The sequence below is a fragment of the Schistocerca piceifrons genome, chromosome 10 (assembly GCF_021461385.2).
Source record: "Schistocerca piceifrons isolate TAMUIC-IGC-003096 chromosome 10, iqSchPice1.1, whole genome shotgun sequence".
Lineage (NCBI taxonomy): Eukaryota > Metazoa > Arthropoda > Insecta > Orthoptera > Acrididae > Schistocerca > Schistocerca piceifrons.
The window spans coordinates 83791573-83814256 of NC_060147.1; the positions used below are offsets into that span (position 1 = coordinate 83791573).

Consider the following 22684-nt stretch of genomic DNA (forward strand, 5'->3'; position numbering starts at 1 on the left):
CTTATAACATACATTTGCATCTCCTATGAAACGACAATGTAAAGCTGTAGCATGTGCTGAATACTGCAATAGAGTGCACTGTTTAGTGCAAGGAATTTGTGTTTGTGTGTCATGAAAGCTTACTGCCAACAAAAATTATCCGCTGTAATGTGCTCATGTTATAAACTATTTACACATCAGATCTAAAATAATAAAGAAGAGAGGGATGGAGGGGGGAGGAATTGGGTTGATGTATGACTAAGTTAGAAAGAACATAATCTTCAAGATAAAGTTCTCCATTTTAGGAAATAAGATGTGCAAAAACTGTAAAGCTTCATCTGAACTCTGTTATAAGTTTTCTTACTCCACTATTGGAGAAATAAATTATATTTATTTAGTACAACTATATAGATAATTGGGCTGTTTGGAAAGTAAGTTCTGATGCTGTCTGGTGGATGGAGGAGTGGAGACAGTGGAGTGATTTTAGCACAGCTGTGGCGCTGGTCTAAATATGAGATTACAAATTTGTCAGCACTGCAGGAAGGTTATTGAATTGTCATTTACACTATCAAAATGGCCACTATCATAAAAAGCACTGCCAACTGTGAATTAAGTGTTGTGATCCATTCTCAACATGCAAAACAAAAAGAAAGCTGTAGACGTTTGTAGTAAATTTTGTGCAGTGTGCAGATAGAACATTATGAGTGATAGAGCAGTGTGAAAATGATACTGTTTATTTGGAAAGGATGGATGAACTTGTTGAAAATGTTATTGACAAAATCAGAGAAAATTATCAATTCATTTCACAGAATTGTCAATTTCCCTCTTATATCAGAGGCAGTGTTGTATGAACTTGTGGCTGATAAGCTTGGTTATCACGTATGTGCTGCAAATCCCATTTTTCGTGAGTTTCACCCTGTGCAACATTACCTTTGATATGTCTGCATAAGCAGAAGAAACTAATGATCTAAGTCCGAAAACAATTTATTGGACTGTTCAATTAACCAAAACAAATTCTCCAAGTATAACACCAACACAAAACAGTGATCTGTTTTCAAATCACAACTACATACAAGAATAGTATAGAAAACAACTTAAATAATTTCGTACTAGTCTCCGCCATAGACTTCTCTGATATGCCAAGCCTAATCCAGAGATCAGCGACAAGATCCAAGCCGGGCTGCCGGGGCGGCAGCTATCCATGTCTGCTGGCAGTCGATGAACTGCCGATGTGCGGCCGAGTGCCGGCCTTGGGCGGATGAGTACCTCAGAACTATTTTCCATCACGTGGCTTGACGTGTGGAAATAGTTCCAGGATTTGCAGCGACCTCTTCCTTATGTTTATGTGGGCCAGTAGTGGCCCCTGGTGGCTGCTGATGTCTTTGCTGTGGTGTTGTTGTTGTTGTGGCCGTTAATCAATATTGCCTGTCGGTTGTGTAGTGCTTCGGTGTGCCTGCAAAGCAGGCAACCCACGGCTGCACGCTGTCAGTTTGGTTGCTGGTACTCTAGGCACCGTGATGTCTGGTGGAGAAGGCCACAGCAACTTTCATATCATATTGATGGTATTCCAACACCCCACTGCATCTGACAATCTGTTGTCTCTGAGAGTTTTGAAATTGTTGCCTGGTGCAGTTAATGACAGAGCATTTGGTGTACACAATCCTGTAATATCCAATACATAATACAATCTATCCAAGACTTGAGACCTAAAATGTAAAAACATACTTCATATTTTCAGTTGCATGTACAATATTTCCTTTTCTTATTCAACTCACTGGTGAGCCTATACTCTTCATTCTGATAAGGAGGCCTCCTTACCCATGAGGCCATTTACTAAGCTTGCTTTGCTGTGTGTCTGAGAAGGATTTCTCTTCATTCTGTTTTGTGGCTCTAATATATGTTAACAAGCCACAACTGTCTATAACACACTAATCTGAACTCATAGTGTATGTGTGCACACCTAACAGCATTAGGCATGTATGCACAATTTCTGCAATGGCCTGTAAACTGCCTTATTAGCACTTTGCAGTCTGGTTTAGAAATACCATAATTTTTCCAACATAGGTACTGCTGCAGATTCCTTATTTCATTTTTATAAATGGTTAAAACCACATCATCCACCTTGCATAGTTCTAGGAATGCTTCCAGCTGACATCCATAGAATGAAAAGATTTGGTAGCTGCATTAATGTTTCTGATGCAGTATGATGTAGGAGGAGAGGAACTCCTTAGTCACATTGTGGCAGGAGAAGACACATGAGTTGCATGTGTCAGTGTGGAAGCAAAAAAAACCAATCAATGGAATGAGCCCACAGTAGGTGGACATATAATTCTTTAAAGTGCCACCAAACATTTTCTGCATGAAAGCTAATGGCAACTGTTTTTGGGACAGGAAAGGAGTACTCCTTGTTGATCTCATCAAAAGAGGCACTACATTAAACTCCGAAATTTGCTGTAAAACTCTAAACAAGCTCAGAAGCGCCATCCAAAACAAAACACATAGGATGTTGAGTTCCAGCATCATTTTTGGGCATGATAATACTAGGCCACATACAGCCACATGCACACAAATCTTGCTTAAGGGTTTGAAATGGGAATCGTCTGATCATCCTCCATACTGCACTGATTTGTCATCCTTTGATTTCCAACTGTTTCTCAAGAAGAAAGAATTACTAGAGTCACAGCAGTTTGAAGATGATGACGAGTTGAAGGAGACTGTCAAAGTACAACCACAGTAGCTCATTGTGTAAACCTGAGAGCTGCTTACCCCATAGGTGGCAGAATTTTATGAGGGCACTGAAAAACTCACGCCTTAGGAGAAAGTTACGTACAAAATAGCTAACATTTTAGCTTTAAGTTGTATATAATAGAATAAACTTGTAATGCATTAGCATTTTTCATAAAGTAACAGAACTTTAGTCTCTGAATAGCCCTCATAATACAGAGCACCAGGCAATTTGATGCTTGACATGTTTGTTTGTGTCATATGAAAAGAGGATGATATGCTTGCTGTGATGGTTTGAACACTTGTCTTGTGCCTGGTGCTTGCAGGGGTACATAGTTATAACACACAACACTGCAATGATGTAAAAAAAGACTACTGCTCATGTACCAAAACTCTAAACAGCTTCAAACACACATCTGTAAAGCTAGGTAATAAACTACCAGAGTCAGTTAAGAGTCTGGAGCTGAAAAAATTTAAAATATTTGTAAGAACTTTATTAATTCAAAATTGTTTTTATACAATGGAAGATTTCTGTGAGCATAATTTCTAACATAGATTAATTATTTGTGTATTTATTGTCATTGTTGTTTGTACATTTATTGACATTGCTTATACAAGCTTTACATCCCTGTAAATGTTTTGTTTTTGGCGATAAAAATCAATCAATCAATCAATCAAACCTACCAGTTACATACATCTTCCCAGAATAGTAGATGACTTTTGTAGATTCAATTTTTCATTAATATCTTCTGGATACTATGGTTGCCTATAAATTTATCTTGTAGAGCTGTTCCTGCTATTCAGTTCCACCTGATAATCTTCTTCACCTCACTCTGATTCTCTTCCCTGAAGATTTTGTGAGTTAGCTGGGAAATGAGCTCACTTCTCTCCTCAAACTAGATAAAGCATTCATAACCGGAATACCAACTTTTCAACCATATATTGTCAAATTAAGCACTAGTACAATGTACTTTACAATGAGCTCCGTGCCCCTTCTTCTCTCCGGTCTGTATGCAACAGAGTAAGTCACATATGTTACATTTTGCATAATGTTCATTGCTAATACAGGCTCTTTGGTTCTTCCTTGGTGAGCCACCATAAGACCTTCCATCAGCAGCTGCACGGAGTAACACGTCCACCACAGCAAGTGACGATGTCCGTACAATATTGTTGGCTCTGCATTAACAGAAGACTAGTGACAATGTCGACTCTAGCTCAGTTAACTTAAAATAATAGTTTTTCTCTCTATATTCATGTGAATATCTCTCATTTCTTGAAGAGCCTAAGAGTGTGCCATGGCTTTTCCTAATGATATACTACACATTGCACATAGCAAGCCTCTAAAAATGGCATATTTCATAATTGGTGTTGGCTCCACAGTAGAAAATTCACTGCAGAAATATTTCTTTCTGCACAATTAGGTTTTGGGTTCCAGCTGCATAACAGAAGCCTAATGAACCAATTATTATATCAATTACATCAGGCATATACAATAATACATTCATTCCTCTTTTCCAGACAAATACTGCAGAACGGGAAGGGTTTGAGAAACGCTTGCAGCTGCAAGAGAGTGAGCTGGCAGAGTTGCGTCAGAAGCTGGCTGCTGCCACCAAGGGCAATGACTCACTGGACGAACTGCGAGCAGCTCTGGCAAAGGCTTCGGAGCTCCTGCGTGACAAGGATGCCGTGTGCAACAGCCAAGAGCTCAAGAACAAGGCACTCCTCAACCAGGTCTGCCCCCATGTTCTGCTTTATATTTTGTACATATATTACTTTTCCTGAGCGCTATCATGCCCATCACCATTCGTCCACTGCTGGATGTATGTAGATGCAACCCACACATTTGTTAATCAAAATGTAATCATGATGTTGTACAAACAGCTGCAAAGAAAACCAAACACAAGTTTTGAAAGGAAATAAAAATTTAAGGGGGTAACAAATTAAAACTTTGAGTTTTGTTGATGACACTGTAATTCTCTCATAGATTGTAAGGATCTTGGAAGAGCAATTAAACGCAATGGGTAGTGTTATGAAAAGAGGTTGTAAGATGAATAATTATGAAAGTAAAACAAGTGTCATGGAATGTAGCTGAATTAAATAATATATATGTGTGTATGTGGTGACTGTTCTTTTGGACGTGTCCAAAAGAACAGACACCATTTTGATCCAGCAGCCACAGTGAATTGACACGCATGGGAATTACAGACATTGACTGTGAGTGAGCATTAATTTAAATCAATGGAGAAAGTTGAAAATGGCAGTTGCATGGACTACCTTAGCATACCTCCTGTTAGACCCAAATCCTCAGCTTATACACCCACTACTAATGTTGTGCCCCTGCCCATTATCCTAATTACTCATGGCAACATGTACCGGGTGATCAAACAGTCAGTATAAATTTGAAAACTGAATAAATCACGGAATAATGTAGATAGAGAGGTACAAATTGACACACATGCTTGGAATGACATGGGGTTTTATTAGAACCAAAAAAATACAAAAGTTCATAAAATGTCCGACAGATGGCACTTCATTTCATCAGAGTAGCAATAATTAGCATAACAAAGTACGACAAAGCAAAGATGATGTTCTTTACAGGAAATGCTCAATATGTCCACCATCGTTCCACAATAGCTGTAGTTGAGGAATAATGTTGTGAACATCACTGTAAAGCATGTCTAGAGTTATGGTGAGGTATTGGCGTCAGATGTTGTCTTTCAGCATCCCTAGAGATGTCGGTCGATCACAATACACTTGCGATTTCAGGTAACCCCAAAGCCAATAATCGCACAGACTGAGGTCTGGGGACCTAGGAGCCCAAGCATGATGAACGCGGCGGCTGAGCACACGATCATCACCAAACGACACGCGCAGGAGATCTTTCATGCGTCTACCAATATGGGGTGGAGCACCATCCTGCATAAACATCGTACATTCCAGCAGGTGTTTATCAGCTAGGCTGGGGATGATGCAATTCTGTAACATATCGGCGTACCACTCACCCGCCATGGTAGCAGTTACAAAACCAGAATCACGCATTTCCTAGAAGAAAAGAGGCCCGATAACGGTAGATGTGGTAAATCCAACCCATACCGTGACTTTCTTGTCATGCAATGGAGTTTCCATGACAGTTCTAGGATTTTTGGTAGCCCAGATTCTGCAGTTGTGGGCGTTGACAGACCCTTGGAGCGTGAAATGAGCTTCGTCGGTCCACAACATGCTACTCAACCAGTCGTCATCTTCCGCCATCGTTTGAAACACCCACACCGCAAATGCCCTCTGCTTCACTAAATCGCCATGTAACAGTTCATGATGCCGATGGATTTTGTACGGATAGCATCGGAGGGTACGCCTAAGTGCCAACCAAACAGTAGTTTATGGAATGCTGGTGCGGCGTGCGACTGCACGAGCGCTGACTTCCCCGTGCATAGACGAACCCGCTACAGTCTCCATTTCTTCCTGAACTGTCTCAGCATCATTACGCCTTGTGCTCGGTCAGCCACTATGGGGTCTATCGTCCAAACAACCTGTGGCATCGAACTTTGAAATCATTTTCGTCACAGCTGCATTTGTCAACGGACCTTTACTCGTTCAAATCCCCTTCCTATGGCGATAGGATCATAATGCTGAACTAGCACATTCCCCATTCTGATAATACAGCTTCACTAAAAGCGCCTTTTCAAGTAACGTCAACATGCAGCGACTGCTGGCGCATCTGATTCTCTCTCTGATTACAGCTCCTTCTATACGTAATTGTCATGCGCAGTCACTGACATTTTGCTGTCCAGCGCCATCTGTTGGATATCTTGTGAACTTTTTTTTTTTTGGTTCTAATAAAACCCCATGTCATTCCCAGCATGTGTGTCAGTTTTTACCTCTCTAGCTACATTATTCCGGGGTTTATTAAGTTTTCAAATTTTTACTGACTTTGTTTTTACCTCTCTAGCTACATTATTCCGGGGTTTATTAAGTTTTCAAATTTATACTGACTTTTTGATCATGGAGCAAGTGCTATCATCAATGGGGAGGTGCAGGTAACAGTTCTGCGACAACTTTTAACTTATGCATTTCACAACTTCACACGATCAACGTCTTTATGTCATTTTCAAGTGTGAAGTAGCTCGCATGTAATTCAGGCATCCATTGGTCTCTTCAGTGAAGATGCACACCAGGCTCGAACTCTTATGGAAACTGATGAAATGCCATCAGTATTGAGCCTAATGGGGAAGGGGCACAGGAATGGTACATTAGTAGTGTGTGGATAAGTTGAGAATATGGGACTGATAGGAGGCATGCTAAGGTAGTGCGGTTGCAAAATCTGGATGGCACAATGGCCAGCGCATCTTCTTTGTAAGCAGGAGACCTGGGTCCAAATCCTGGTTTGGCACAAATTTTCAATTTTCTCCATTGATTTAAATCAATACCTGCTCACTGCCAATGTTTGTAATTCCATTTTGTTGGAATTTAATAAGGCATTACTGATGGAATTAGCTTGGGAAATGAGATATTAAACGTAGTAGATGAGTTTTGCTACTTGGGCAGCAAAATAACTGATAATTGCCAAAGTAAAGTGGAAGCAAAATGTGGAGATATAGAATGTGGACTGGAAACAGCAAGAAAAGTGTTTCTGAAATAAAGAAAATCTTTGACATTGAATATAAATTGAAGTGATAAGAGGCTTACTATATGTCGGGTTTAGCCTGGACAGTTCTAGTTTTTTAGCACTGTCTGGGGTAATATCCAGGAGTGCAAAAATGTCCGGGGCTTGAGAATTTTGTGACTGACGAGAAACTTTTTTTAAACCTTAGGGCTATGTGTTTGACATCATGTTTTTAAACATTTTTTATGGTGATGCTTCTCTCAGCCAACCATGGAGCAAGTGCTATCATCAATGGGGAGGTGCAGGTAACAGTTCTGCGACAACTTTTAACTTATGCATTTCACAACTTCACACGATCAATGTCTTTATGTCATTTTCAAGTGTGAAGTAGCTCACATGTAATTTTTTGATCATTTTATCTCTATTAATTTTTCATCTCATTATTTAGCAATGGGCAAAAGAAAGTGTCTATTTCATGTTAACATGTAGCTGGAATAAAAGTTTTTAAAGCTGTGTAATAACAGTAACAAATAGGGTGTTTACAGCATGCTATGTACTGGAGAATTTTCTGTTGTGCATAAAGGAATGAGTGCTGTTAAAGACCATGTGAAATCAGCTAAACATAGGAATGTTATTCATGCTATAGCGTCACCAAATGTAAGAATTTTTTTTTAAAGCCAAAATGGGAATAACACTGATCTGCCTTCTGCTGCTAAAGAGGCTATGTTTTCATGCACACAGCTAGAGATGAGCAGCATTTCTGAAAAAAAGTGATGTTCAGTGAAAAATACAATAGAATAAACAAAGTTAATGTTCCAATAAGCTGCTTTAACTAATTTCAAAGATATGTTCTGGGCTGGACCCAAGAAATATGGCAAGTCTAGCGATAGGAAGCCTTTTCTGAAGGTATTTATCTGGAGTGTATCTATAACATAGGTCTCTTGGGAGTAAAGCAGTTAGCAGACTTTGGTTTGTTGGTAGAATAGTAGGGAAATGCAATCAGTCTACAAAGGAGACTGCTTTCAAATCACTCATGTGACTCATCCTAGAATATTGCTCAAATGTATGACCTGTAACAAATAAAACTAGCAGAGGATACTGAATGTATACTGAAAAGGGCAGTATGAATGGTCACAAGTTTGTTTGACCCATGGAAGAGTGTATTAAGATGCTGAAACAACTGAACTGGCAGATGCTTGAAGATATACAGAAACTATCCTGAGAAAGACTACTAAGGGAGTCTCAAGAATTAGCTTTAAATGATGACTCTAGGAATATACTACAACTCCCTAAGTATTGCTTCCATAAGGACCGTGAAGACAAAATTAGATTAATTACAGCATGCACATAGACACTTAAACAATCATTTCTCTTGTGCTCCATAGGTGAATGGAACAGGGAAAAGACCTAATAACTGGTACAGTGGAATGTACCTTCTGTTGTGTACTTCACAGTGGTTCACAAAGTATAGGTGTAAATATAGATTTATGGATGTGAAGCAGGAGTGGTAAACAGTTCAGACAAGAAGAGAATAGAAGCTCTTGAAACATGATGCTACTGAAGAATGATGGAGATTAGTTGGTTATATTGAGTAAGTAATAAAGAACTATTCACCCCAATCAGGAGAAAAAGAATTTTGTGGCACAACGTGACTAAAAGAAGGGATCGGGTGATAGGATACATTCTGAGACATCAAGAGACTATCAGTTTGGTAATGGAGGGAAGTGTGCAAAGGAGTAATAATTGTAGAGTGAGACCAAGGAAGTAATATACTAGTCAGGTTCAAATGAATGTAGGTTGCAGTAGGGATGGGAAAACCAACTGGTTAAAACTGATATCCATATTTTAGTCCTGAATAACCAGTATTTGAAGGTATTTGTTTGGTTTCAGTTATAACAGGTGTTTTTTATTTTTCACTAAGACATATCAATCAGCCATAACAGCAGTGCTAAAGTTTTTCATTTTTAAATAAACCATTTTTGAAAAAGGATTAATTTTTATCTGCACAATTTGCATTGGTTTGAAATGTTGTGCTATTCCAGAAAATGTGAAAAATGATCAGTGCTATTGTAATAACAGTGCCGACAGAAATGAGGAACAAACACATGGCATAAGAACTGGTACAGCATTGCTGAGACAATAATGTCCTTGTTGCTGTGTGTTGCAGCTGAGAAACTGTTATTTCAGAAACCAATTATTTTGAGTGGTTTTAGCAGTCAGACTAAACTAGTGTGGTGAAAAACTGATATAACTGAAAGCTGGTTGTTTCAGTGATAACCATCATCCCTAGTTAAGTAGCTTTGGAGAGATGACAAGACTTGCACAGGGTAGACTAGCATGGAGAGCTTATCAAACCAGCCTTCATGGAAAAGATCACATCTACAATAACAGTCAAATGTGACATAAAAACAATGGTAACACAAATACACGCAAATAGCAGCCACATTACACTCTGTGATCAAAAGTGTACAGACACCTGGCTGAAAATGACTTAGAAGTTTGTGACACCCTCCATCGGTAATGCTGGAATTCAGTGTGGTGTTGGCCCACCCTTAGCCTTGATGACAGCTTCCACTCTCACAGGCAATACCCTCAATCAGGTGCTGGAAGGTTTCTTGGGGACTGGCAGCCAATTCTTCATAGAGTGCTGCACTGAGGAGAGGTATCACTGTCAGTCGGTGAGACCTGCGATGAAGTCAGCATTCCAAAACATTCTAGGTCAGGACCCTGTGCAGGCCAGTCCATTACAGGGATGTTATTGTCATGTAAACACTTCGCCACAGGCCGTGCATTATGAACAGGTGCTCAATCGTGTTGAAAGATGCATTGCCATCCCCGAATTGTTCTTCAACAGTGGGAAGCAAGAAGGTGCTTAAAACATCAAAGTAGGCCTGTGCTGTGATAGTGCCATGCAAAACATCAAGGGGTGAAAGCCCCCTCCATGATCACACCGTAACACCACCTCCTCCAAATTTTACTGTTGGCACTATACACACTGGAAGATGACGTTCACCAGGCATTTACCCACCCTGCTATTGGATCGCCACATTGTGTACAGTGATTTGTCACTCCACACAACGTTTTTCCACTGTTCAATCGTCCAATGTTTATGCTCCTTACACCAAGAGAGGCATCGTTTAGCATTTACCGACGTGATGTGTGGCTTATGAGCAGTGGTGTGATGTGTGGCTTATGAGCAGCCGTTCAACCATGAAATCCAAGTTTTCTCACCTCCTGCCTAAATGTCATAGAACTTCCAGTGGATCCTGATGCAGTTTGGAATTTCTGTATGTTGGTCTGGATAGATGCCTTTACACGCTTTGACCCTCTTCAACTGCCAGCAGTCTCTGTCAGTCAACAGACAAGGTTGGCCTGTACGCTTTTGTGCTGTGTGTGTGTCCCTTCATATTTCCACTTCACTGCCACATCAGAAAGAGTGGACCTAGGGATGTTTAGGAGTGTGGAAATCTCGTGTACGGACATATGACACAAGTGACACCCAATAACCTGACCACATTCGAAGTCCGTGAGTTCTGCGGAGTGCCCCATTCTGTTCTCTCACGATGTCTAATGTCTACTGAGGTAGTTGATATGGAGTACCTGGCAGTAGGTGACAGCACAATGCACCTAATATGAAAAATATGTTTTATGGGTGTCCGGATATTTTTGATCACATAGTGCATGTACAAACCGAATGGAGAGTTCACCCTTGTTCAATGAATGGGAAGTAACCTGTGCTATGCACTCACAATGGTTTGTAGAGTATGGATATGAATGTAGATATGTTTGGAAGCTTAAATGATTTAACAAAAAATTAGTGAAAAATAAATTATCTATATCACTAAGCAACTAACCGAGAACCCTGTGTCAGTTACAGGTTGCCTGTCTGACAGCTTGCAGGGATAACAAAAATTAGATTTTCAATATTTCATGTAATTATTTAGTGAATTACAAAATTTAAAAGCTGTCACAAGCTATTCATTAAGGGATATACTCTTACGTTAAAAGTTAACCTCAATAAGGCAAGCATTGTAGTTAGAAACTGCATGTTTGTCTCAAGGCAATGTGACTGACAGTGTGCAGATATCCAGACTTTATTCATCGAATATTTGATAATGAAAGTACTTAGTGACTTCCAACAAACTTTAATGTAGTTTCAAACATTTAAAAACTATTTATACCTGGCACTCCCTATAAAATGAAAGTTTATCACTTTCTACATTTTCACTGTTCATGCAGCAAAACTTCAACATCAGACATGACTTTTTAATTTATTAGTATTTTACTACTAACTCTATGCACAACACAGCCTGCAGACAGTATCCACATATACCACTGACTATACCTGCAAAATTACTTCATTATACAACACATAATTCAGGAGATATGTCATAGACATTTAGATGCATGAATAACTAGTCTTTGCTCAAAATGAAGTGCACATTACTCAAACTATATTCATCCAATGTTTCATAAGTGAAGCACTTAGTGACTTCTGACAAATATTAAGAATAATTCCAAACCTTTTCTTTACTTTTTCTCACTAACTTGTTTATTATGAAATATTTAGCACATTAACTTATTTTTAAAGTAATCAGACATATGCAGTTGTTTTATACATGGTAGTTCAATTCTTTAAGGAATCAGAGGTTTACTGATAGTGTACAAAACTGTTGAGGATTTTGCAAGCCAGTTTTTGACTTTTTGTTTGTTGGTACCCTTCTCCTGAGCTTTGGCTGACAGTCAATTAGTGCTCAGCAAAGGATCCCAAGGTGAACATCGACAGGCAACATGTCAAATTATAATATTTTTGTTGGACCTCAACTACTAGCTAACTTTATGCAGAATTTATGAAATTGAAAACAGAAATTGAGGCTGATTGGTATTTATCATCATATCCCACATCATTCCATCTCATTTTGTGGGTCAGTGAGTGAAGCTTCTTTTTCAATTACAGTCCTTAAACTTCTCTCCCTGTTCAGTGCTGTCCCTTTCTGCTCTGGTTTTTGCCATATCCTTGTACCTCACTCTTGGTCATCCTCTGGTGTTTTGCCTCTGCATTTCAAATCATACATTAGTCTTTACATGGTAGATAGATAGATTTAGTCATCTCATAACATATGATTTCAAATCATTGTTGATTTTATGCATTAGAGACATATCACAGTGTTTAATTTATTTTATTTGCATTTCTGAGATATTGCTACACAATTACATACTACTGTTTTCAGTATATGAAAGTAAATGTATAATTTCCTTGTTTAAACTGTAAAACTACCCTCAAAGAATTCTTCAGTAGAATAGTAGCACTTTTCCATTAGAGAGGTCTAAAGTAATCTTCTCAGCAAACCTAACTCCATGTTAAATATATTACAACCTTTTATTTTACTGTAAATTTTTACCCCATATACTCTGATGGTTGGGTATAGAGTTTTAAACCATGTGATGGGAGTTTAAATTTCTCTCTGTGGTGAGTGCTGTAGTTGTGGCTGAAATGGAAAGAGTTAAGTACATGTTGATTTTTTACGTAATAATTGCAATACCTCTTACATGTAAAGGGAAGGAATAGATAGTATTTTTAGATTTCTTTAACAGTTGTCATCATGATGCCTGTTGTTTGTCAATACACATGTTCCTATTTTTTTAATTTTTTGTAGTACTAGGTGTGTCATAACATTTGCTGAATTTCCACAGAAGATTATGCCATAACAAGTAACTGACTCAAAGCAAGAATGATAGACTATGTTTTTGATGTCTACATACATTGCAAAAGCTAGGGTGTTAAATTTGTTTGCTAAGTAGTCTATGTGTACCTTCCAATTTAAATTTTTATCAAGATTTGGGCCTAAGAACTTCATTTGGTTTGCTTCTCTGTTATTCTGATCATTGCAAGTAATCTTTTTTTCACTTAATTCAAATGATTTATCTTCAAATTACATCAATTTGGTTTTAAGTTACATTTAGTTTCAGTCTATTTTGATGGCACCAAGATTCAAGTTTCTCTAAAGTATTTACGACACTTTCCAGAATTCTTCCAGGCACTTCATTTTCAATTGGTTTGCTAGCCTGTTGGCATCCATGTATCGTGTATCATCTCAGCCACTGTGAATTTATTTTGTCTTGTAGTCCTATAACTTGAGCCTATTTTTGGATATCCTCATTCAGGCTTCTATCCCTCTCTGTCTTCCCTGCCATGTTAGGAACAAATCACATCTCAGCTGCCTGAATTCTGCTGATGTTTTTATTCCTTAATTTTATTGCCTTAAGCAATTTAGGGAAACCATGAAAAACCTAAATCAGGTTGGCTGAATGTGGATTTGAACCGTTGTCTTCCCAAATGTGAGTCCAGTGTGCTAATCACTGTGCTACTCTGCTAAGTTTTCACTTCAATTATACAATTGTTTTTTACCATTCCCATTGGGACAGAGTTGCAGTTATAGTTTCATCTGATTAGAGGTATATTTATATTTTTAGCATGCAAACTACATGCCAGAAAAAAAATGGAACAACATCAAGGATGAGGTCATTTTATTGACAAGTGAGGTGACAGGCAGTTCATCATTGTAGAAGTATATGATAATAAGCTCAGACTAAATGAAACACATGTCACAGTAATGAGTGCCTAACAGTCACATCAATGCAGAGGAAGGGCAGTTATTGTACACCACGAAGAGCATGTTGCATCACAATAGCCATATGTGGACATGCATTGTCCTGCTGAAAAAGCACATCACCTTTCTGTCAAAGAAATGGCTGTAGCATGCCTATAACAACCTGTGCAATGTAGCAGGCAGTGGTTACTTTACCCTGCAGAAACACCAAATGTGACTATGAGTTGCAACTGATGGTCCCTCACCTAGAAGCCTGGGATGGGATCTGTATGTCGTAGGTGAATGCACTCTGGAATAGGCAGGTCACCAGGTCTATACCATATGCATGCACATCCAACACTTGCATACAGGCACAAACTACTCTCATCACTGAAGGCAACAGAGCCCCATTCTACTCTACAGCTGATTCTTTCATGACACAACAGGAGCCATGCTTGGCGGTGTCATGGTGTCAGTGGAAGTCCAGCCAGAGGCACATGTGATCTTAATCCTGCTGCAGATAGTTCAAAATCATCCTTGGTGACACGTCCCCAGATTTTGTCCCTGGGTGGTGTTTGGTTGGCCGCCACTGCTTGTGCAATACGTCAAACTTGATGTGTAGCTGTAATCGAGAAGTAGAGTGTGATTGCGAAGTTATCTGGACATGCTTAACAGGACTAGGAGAAATAAAGTTAATTGTTGGGTGTTATTACCGGCTACCAGGTTCCATCGTAACAGTTATAGAACCATTCAAAGGGAGTCTACACTCTGTATCGCAGAAGTACCCGGATCATGCTATATTAGTCGGAGGGGACTTCAACCTACCAAGTATAGACTGGGATGTCTATGGATTCATTGCAGGTGGTACAGACAAGCCGTCGTGTGAATTACTTTTGAACACATTATCCAAAAACTGTCTTGAGCAGCTAAATCAACAGCCAATGCAATGGAAATATTTTAAATCTGGTAGCCACGAACAGACCAGACCTCATCGACGGTGTAAGTGTTGAGACAGGGATTAGTGATCATGATGTTGTCATTATGACTATGGTTTCAAAAGGTTAAAAGTCAGTCAAGAAGGCTAGGAGAGTATTCTTACTTGAAAGAGCAGATAAGCAGTTGTTAGCATCCCACTTAGCAAATGAATTGACTTCATTTACTTTCGGTACGATGGACGTGGAAGAATTATGGGCAAATTTTAAACACATTGGAAATCACACATTGGAGAAGTATGTGCGAAAAAGTGGGTTACGGATGGAAAAGACCCACTGTGGTTTAACAGCACAATTCGAAGAATGCTTAGGAAGCAAAGACAGTTGCACTCGCGGTACAAGAAAGATCAGGAGAATGAGGACAGGCAAAAGTTAGTAGAGATTCATGGTGCTGTAAAAAGAGCGATGCACAAAGCATACAACCACTACCACCGTCATACCTTAGCAAAAGATCTTGCTGAAAACCCAAGGAAATTCTGGTCTTACGTAAAATCGGTAAGCGGGTCAAAGGCTTCCATCCAGTCACTCACTGATCAGTCTGGCCTGGCAACGGAAGACAGCAAAACGAGAGCTGAAATTTTAAATTTAGCATTTGAGAAACCTTTCATGCAGGAGGATCGTACAAACATACGTTTGAGTCTCGTGCAGATTCCCGTATGGAGGACATAGTGATATACATCCCTGGGGTTGTGAAGAAGCTGAATGGGTTGAAAATAAATAAATCGCCAGGTCCTGATGCGATTCTAATTCAGTTTTACAGAGAGTACTCTAATGCATTGGCACCTTACTTAGCTTGCATTTATCGCGAATCTCTTGCCCAATGTAAAGTCCCGAGTGACTGGAAAAAAGCACAGGTGATGCCTGTATATAAGAAGGGTTAGAAGGACGGATCCTCAAAATTACAGACCAATACCCTTAACATCAGTTTGTTGCAGGATTCTTGAACATATTCTCAGTTCAAATATAATGAATTTCCTTGAGACACATAAGTTGGTGTCCATGCATCAGCATGGCTTTAGAAAGCATCGCTCCTGCAAAACACAACTTGCCCTTTTTTCACATGATATCTTGCGAACCATGGATGAAGAGTATCAGATGGATGCCATATTCCTTGACTTCCGAAAAGCATTTGACTCGGTGCACCACTGCAGACTCCTAACTAAGGCACAGGCATATGGGATTGGTTCCCAAATATGTGAGTGGCTCGAAGACTTCTTAAGTAATAGAACCCAGTAAGTTGTCCTCGATGGTGAGTGTTCATCGGAGGTGGTACGAGGTACCATCTGCCATGCACCGTATGGTGGATTGCGGAGTATGTATGTATGTAGATGTAGACGTAGATGTAATCTACAGACATCCAGAACCTTATCCGCAGACATGAAATGTTCCACAAACCAATGCCAAAGGCAGCAACACACACTAATGCACTGTGTCCAACATGTGCAGCAATCTGTCAAGATATCCCACAAGCCCACAATGCGACCACGTTCACATGGTTCAAGCCGTTCCACAGGAGTATGTATTCATCACTGGGGCATTGTTCCATCATAGAGTAAATGTTGGTAACACTGTTCGCCTCTAAACTCATCACTGTTATTGCCTGCAGATTCAAAATAAAGGGTGTGTAGACGGGCCTCCTGAGTGCCATCTGATCAACGATAACAGCGACAAATGAATCACTAACACTACAACCCTTTTTTTTAAAAAAAAAAAAAAAAAAAAGAAAAAAAAAAAAAAAAAGAAAAAGAAAAAAAAAGCAGTCCTCTGACTCATTTGATGCAGCCTACCAAGAATTCCTCTCCTGTGCCAACCTTTTCATCTCAAAGTAGCACTTGCTACCTGTGTCCTCACTTATTTGCTGGACATATCCCAATTTCTGTCTTCCTTTACAATTTTTACCCCCTACAGCTCCCTCATGTACCATGGAGGTTATTCCATGATTTCTTAACACATGTCCTATCATCCTTTCTCTTCTCCTTGCCTATGTTTTCAAGTCTAATAGACTGTACATGCCAACTTGTATAGTCATTTGGTTGCCACCTCCCCAGTGATGCCCTACCATTCTGTCCCTTCTTCTTGTCAGTGTTTTCCATATATTGCATCCTTTGTTAATTCTGTGGAGAACCTCCTCATTCCTTACCTGATCTTCAGCATTCTTCTGTAGCACCACATCTCAAATGCTTCTTTTCCCTTCTGTTCCAGTTTCCCCATACTTCATGTCTCACTACTATACACTGCTGTGTTCCAAACATACATTATCAAAAATTTTGTCCTCAAATTAAGACCCTGTTTGATACTAAAGTGCGTGTCATTTACGATGGCGGCCGAGTTTAGGTTCGTTCTGTGCATCTGACATCACTAAACAGTCAGCCAATGAACAGAAAACGACGTTGCTATAGCTCGACTGCAGTGCGGGGCACGGACGAGTGTCTTCAGTTTTCGAAACGTTCAGTCATAAATAAAGTAATTGAACAAAAGCAATGTCTTGATAGCAGACTTTCTTTTATAGAAAGTTTGGAAAAAGCATTCTTTATACCAATCGCTTCATATTCTATTAATTAATTAAACCAAACAAGCAATAAGCCTCCTAATTCAGGTGATAGCAAGGAAAGGTGTTTGTATCATTCTCACTAACCACTTTTTCACAATAAAGAACAGCGGTAATTGTTTATTTCCTATTGTACTTTGACGAAACGTGAGTAATTCATAGTCATACCAGTAATTCATAGTCATACCAACAGTGTTTGTCAGTATTTTGTGTGATATTTAAAGTCCTCCGCCGGGAGATCTATTAAATGACGGGTTGCGTCAGCGTAACGGTTAAAGTGTATGGCTGCTAAGCGAAAGGTTCTGAGATCAAACCTTCTTTGGAGTTTAATATTTTCTTTATTTAAAAACAATATCGAAGTGTCTTACTGCATGAATTTTATTCGTTTGAATGTAATTTTTTGAAATTTCTGGTGGCAACTAAAATTGACCATACGGAAATTATGCGCTATGGACTTTTACCTCTGCAAACTCTTCAAAATTTCATTCAATGGTTTACTACATCTAACGCTGCACAATAACTGCGTTGAACATCGAAACAAAATTAAGTCATTTATGGGAGGAAGGTATCAGTGAAGAAGATGTGTAAAAATCAAATTTTTGGGCCAAATAGTTTTTGTGAAATCGAATGATAAAGTGTGTCAAAGCAGTTGAAACACCATGTGTCTGCACAGGCGAGCAGTGCAGTGATGACAAAATCGCGCACAGCGCGGAATGCGGGGAGCACGTCTCTGTAGCAGCGAAAGGGTTATTGCGGCCGTGGTGGCTTTACTTCATAAATTGCGCACTCCCCCCTAAACGTAAGTTTGCGAACTATACTATGGTGCTGCTTCTCTTGGTGCGTACAACTGGCAACGCAGCAATCTCCCGCATCTGGGCGGGCATGCCCGATCCGACAAGGTAAAAGAATTGAACTATAGTAGACTTGTCTTGGCCAGGATTGCCCTCTTTGCCAATGCTAGTCTGCATTTTATGTCCTCCTTGTTGTGTATGTCCTGGGTTATTATGCTGCCTAGGTAGCAGAATTCCATAACTTCACCTACTTCAAGGTCACCAGTTATGATGTTAAGTTTGTTACTGTTGTCATTTCTCCTACTCCTCATTACTTTAGTCTTTCTTTGATTTACTCTCAATCCATATTCTATACTCATTAGACTGTCCAATCCATTCAACAAATCCTGTAATTCTTCTTCACTTTCACTGAGATAGCAATGTCATCAGCAAATCTTGGCGTTATATCCTTTCATCTTGAATTTTAATCTCACTCTTGAACCTTTCTTTTATTCCTGCCATTGCTTCTTTGACATATAGATTGAATAGCAGGGGTGAAAGCCTACATCCCTGTTTTACACCCATTTTAATCTCTGTGCTTCATTCTTGGCCTTCCTCTCTTATTGTTCCTTCTTGGTTCTTGTACATATTGTATCTTCCCTGCCTTCCCCTATAGCTTACCCTTATTTTTCTCAAGATTTTGAACATCTTACACCATTTTACATTCTTGAACATTTTCTCCAGGTCAACAAATACTGTGAACATGTCTTGATTTTTCTTCACTCTTGCTTCCATTATCAACCACAACATCAGAACTGACACTCTGGTGCCTTTACCTTTTCTAAAGCCAAACTCATGATCATCTAACAGATCCTCAATTTTCTTTCCTATTTTCTGTTATTCCCTAAAAACTATTATTTTGGTATATGAAAGATTACAGAATTCTTCAGGCTGCCCCTTATTGATATTGCAGATATTGTGTGGTGTCAGCCAATCATTTTATGTTAATGCTGGGATGGATCGTTTAACAGGGTCCACATTGTTGTTCCCCCCCGCCACACACACACACACACACACACACACATACACATACACACATTCTTGTGTAGTTGAATCCCCAATAAACTCAGTGTTCCACTGTATTCAAACACGTCCTTTCTTCTATTACAGTTTTCGGTTTCTTTTTGTTATTAGCAGGTTTTCAAATATTTGCTCTTGTAATATGGATTTCAGGTGTCATCATTGAAGGAGGTTGTAGCCCTTACAAAGGACATGCTGAACATCCGCAACATGGAGGTGGAACACCTGCAGCGTGACGTAAATGCCATGGAGGAAAGGATCAAGGGAGAGAGGGAGAGGTACGCAGAAGCCGTCAAGAAGATGCAGCTCGCAACACGCCTGAATGCTGACGTCAAAGCAGAGTACGAAAAGCAGGTCGCTCTCTTCAATGACTTGAAGGTATATACTGAGCTGAAAATTCTTACTGTGCAACTTAAACTTAGGGCTAAGAATCACAGAGATCCTATGCTTGTTACATAGAGAACATACAGAAGTCATTGATACTGTTTTGATGCCAACAAGTAAATAAACAAACAAATATTTCTTCTTCTTCCTTCCAAGAGTAGGTTCTATAATACTGTTATTGTGTCACCAACAAGTTCTCCTGCCATCTTTCCATTGGTTGACGAAGTGATCTTACACCATTGTGGTTTTAGTGTAAAATGGACTTGTAGATATTTTCTCCAGTTATTTTGGTAGTTCTGTATACAATTTGTGATGGACTTCACTCTATGTGCCTTCAAAACATCTTTATTCCTTTTGTGATTTCCTTTGGTGTAACCAGTTGTTTGTCTCAAGAATTTCATTTGACAGACTGTTTATCGTTTTGCATCTTTTGCCTTTTTGTCTGGATTCGCTGCCACAGCACAACGATGCTGTTATAAAGGCGTAATGTGGTGTATTTCTGGACTAGGGAATGTTTTATTGCATTATTAATGATTGCCATTGTTTTTCTACATGTGGTAGCTTTTTCAATTAGAGCTGTTTCTCGCATAAAAGATAATTTATAGCTTAAATATTTGAATGTGTCCACTCTCCCCAGTATTTTATTTTTCATGCAGGTCTCACTCTGTACCGGCTATTTTCCTGTTGTATTCCAGCATGGATTCTGCCATATTCTGATAACTTGCCCTCTCTTTATACAGGTTAATTTGTTCTCTACATTTTGTAAATATTTTTGATAACTTGCTTGGGAACCTGATCTACTGCCAGAATCTGTAATAATTTGTTTCTGTTAACCTTACCAAAACACAGTTCCATAAGCAGCAGTGGTGTCACTTTTATATGTGTCTGTCTGCAGTAGTACATATTTTGCCTCCCGAATGGATTTACTGGTCAGCAATTCCGTCTCATAACTTAGTACTTTTTGGGCAGAATTTTCCTTTTGATACAATTAGGAATGTATTTATACAGTTATAATGTTCTTGAGCTTGAAAATTGGGCAACCTTTTTTTATAAGTTATGACTTTCACTTGGCTTATCTAAAAAAGTATTTCTTGTTCAGTGTAATTCTAACCTATTATAATAAACAATTTGGTAAGGTCAGTGATAGGAAAATTATAGTACGAGCTAACACCACAGATCCACAATTTCTTCTAATGTCTACAGTAAAAGGCTCTATGGTCAAGGGTACATAGTACTGTGTTATGCAAAGAGAAATTAAATTAGATTAGATTCAGTTTTCGTTCCATAGATCCAAAAATGAGATAATTCTCATGGGTGTGGAACAAGTGAGAAAGTGTAACATAAAACATTTGAATATAATGCTACCTGCACTGATCATTTGTCAGGAGATTGTCAAAATATGTTAATACATTACAGTAAACTGGAACTGCTAATATTTACAGAATTAATAACCTGTCAGGATGAAATATAGTAATGCGTTTTTAATAAGTTTGTCATACACAAAATACCCAATCCTTACTGTTGTGACCGAAATCTAACAGACTTTTTACTGAAGTTGGTCTTACAGTCCCTGTTAAGAAATTCATCTATAGAATAGGAGGAGCTACCTATCAAAAAAATCTTTCAAGCTCCGTTTAAACTGTACTTTATCTGAAACCAAAGCTTTAATAGTTGCTGGAAATTTATTGAAAATGTGTGTTGCTGAATATTGGTCCCCTTTTCGGACCAAGGTAAGTCATTTTAGGTCTTTATGTAGATTGTCCTTATTCCTAGTATTGATGCTATATTTTGAGCTATTGGTTGGAAATAGATACATATTACTTGCAACAAATTTCATTAAGGAATAAATATACTGAGAAGCAGCGATTAGAATACCAAGTTCCTTGAACAGGCTTCTATATGATCTTGAATTTCCACCCCATGCTTTTGCACGTTAAAAACTTTTGTTCAGTTTGATGAGTTACCCCAGAATATGATCCCACATGGCATAATAGAATGAAAGTAAGCAAAGTATGCAAGTTTTATTTTTATATATTTAAATTTCTTATACCTGACTTCATTCTCACTGCAAATACAGACTTGTTTGGGTGCTTCAGCAATTCTGTGGTATGCCCTTCCCAACTGAACTCATTATCAAGTTGTAATGTCAGAAATTTAACAGATAGGCCAGTGAGTGGGCTGGAAGAGAGACTAATGTGACAGATTTGTGTTTTGGTGAGTAAATTTTAAAGCATGGATGAGCCATCCTAGATTAGGTATTCAACATTTTGTCTCTAATACTATACATAAACATAGGGGAAATTCCTTCACACATTCATTATTTTGGTGTATTTTATTTGTCCTGCTGTGAGGGAAAACCTCCGATGATGTGGAATGGGATAAACTATTCATTAACAAAGTGAGGGAGCTGCATTAATAATCAGCCAAATATGAAACATTGCATACACCATTACCATTGAAGGCAAAATTTTCTGGGTGATTAGGCTGCAACAGTTTTCTCCTTTTACTTCTGTTAACTCAATGTTTCATCATATTCATTGGGATCTTCTTCAGGAGGGTTCTGGTGAGAGAACACTTTTGTTAGTCACTGTCACATCTGCATGTAAATGGGAGTGTTTAATGTTTTTTCTGAAGAAGTGAATTTATCAGATAAAATTTCTCAAGGGCTCATGATATGCCACTGTTTTGGTTCCTTACTGACACCAGGTCATGCAAGGAGTGGGCCAATTATTAAGCACATCATCATCATCATCATCGTCGTCATCATCAGAGACTAATGCAGTGCTTTCCCAGATAGCTTCCTGGAAATTATTCTATATTATTCATGTGGTATGTTTGGCTTGTTACTTGCTGCTTGATCACCATAAGCCATGAAACCGATAATCTGTAGACATCCTATCTGTTGAAATCAGACACTTTTGTAGATATTTCCACATCTCCCCAGGCTTTCCTTTTGTAAGTATTCCATTTCTTGTGTAGAGGTGAAATGCAAAGCTGCAGAAACACAAGTAGATATA

At 38.9% G+C, this 22684-nt stretch overlaps 1 protein-coding gene across 1 annotated transcript in view; it reads left to right on the forward strand.

Moving 5' to 3' along the window:
- The window catches only part of LOC124718990, a 71107-nt gene that overhangs the window by 43084 nt on the left and 5339 nt on the right, over positions 1–22684 (forward strand). The window contains exons 3-4 of the mRNA XM_047244661.1: positions 4222–4434; positions 19437–19661. Coding sequence (XP_047100617.1) covers positions 4222–4434; positions 19437–19661 — 438 coding nt within the window. The remainder of the gene's footprint in view (positions 1–4221; positions 4435–19436; positions 19662–22684) is intronic.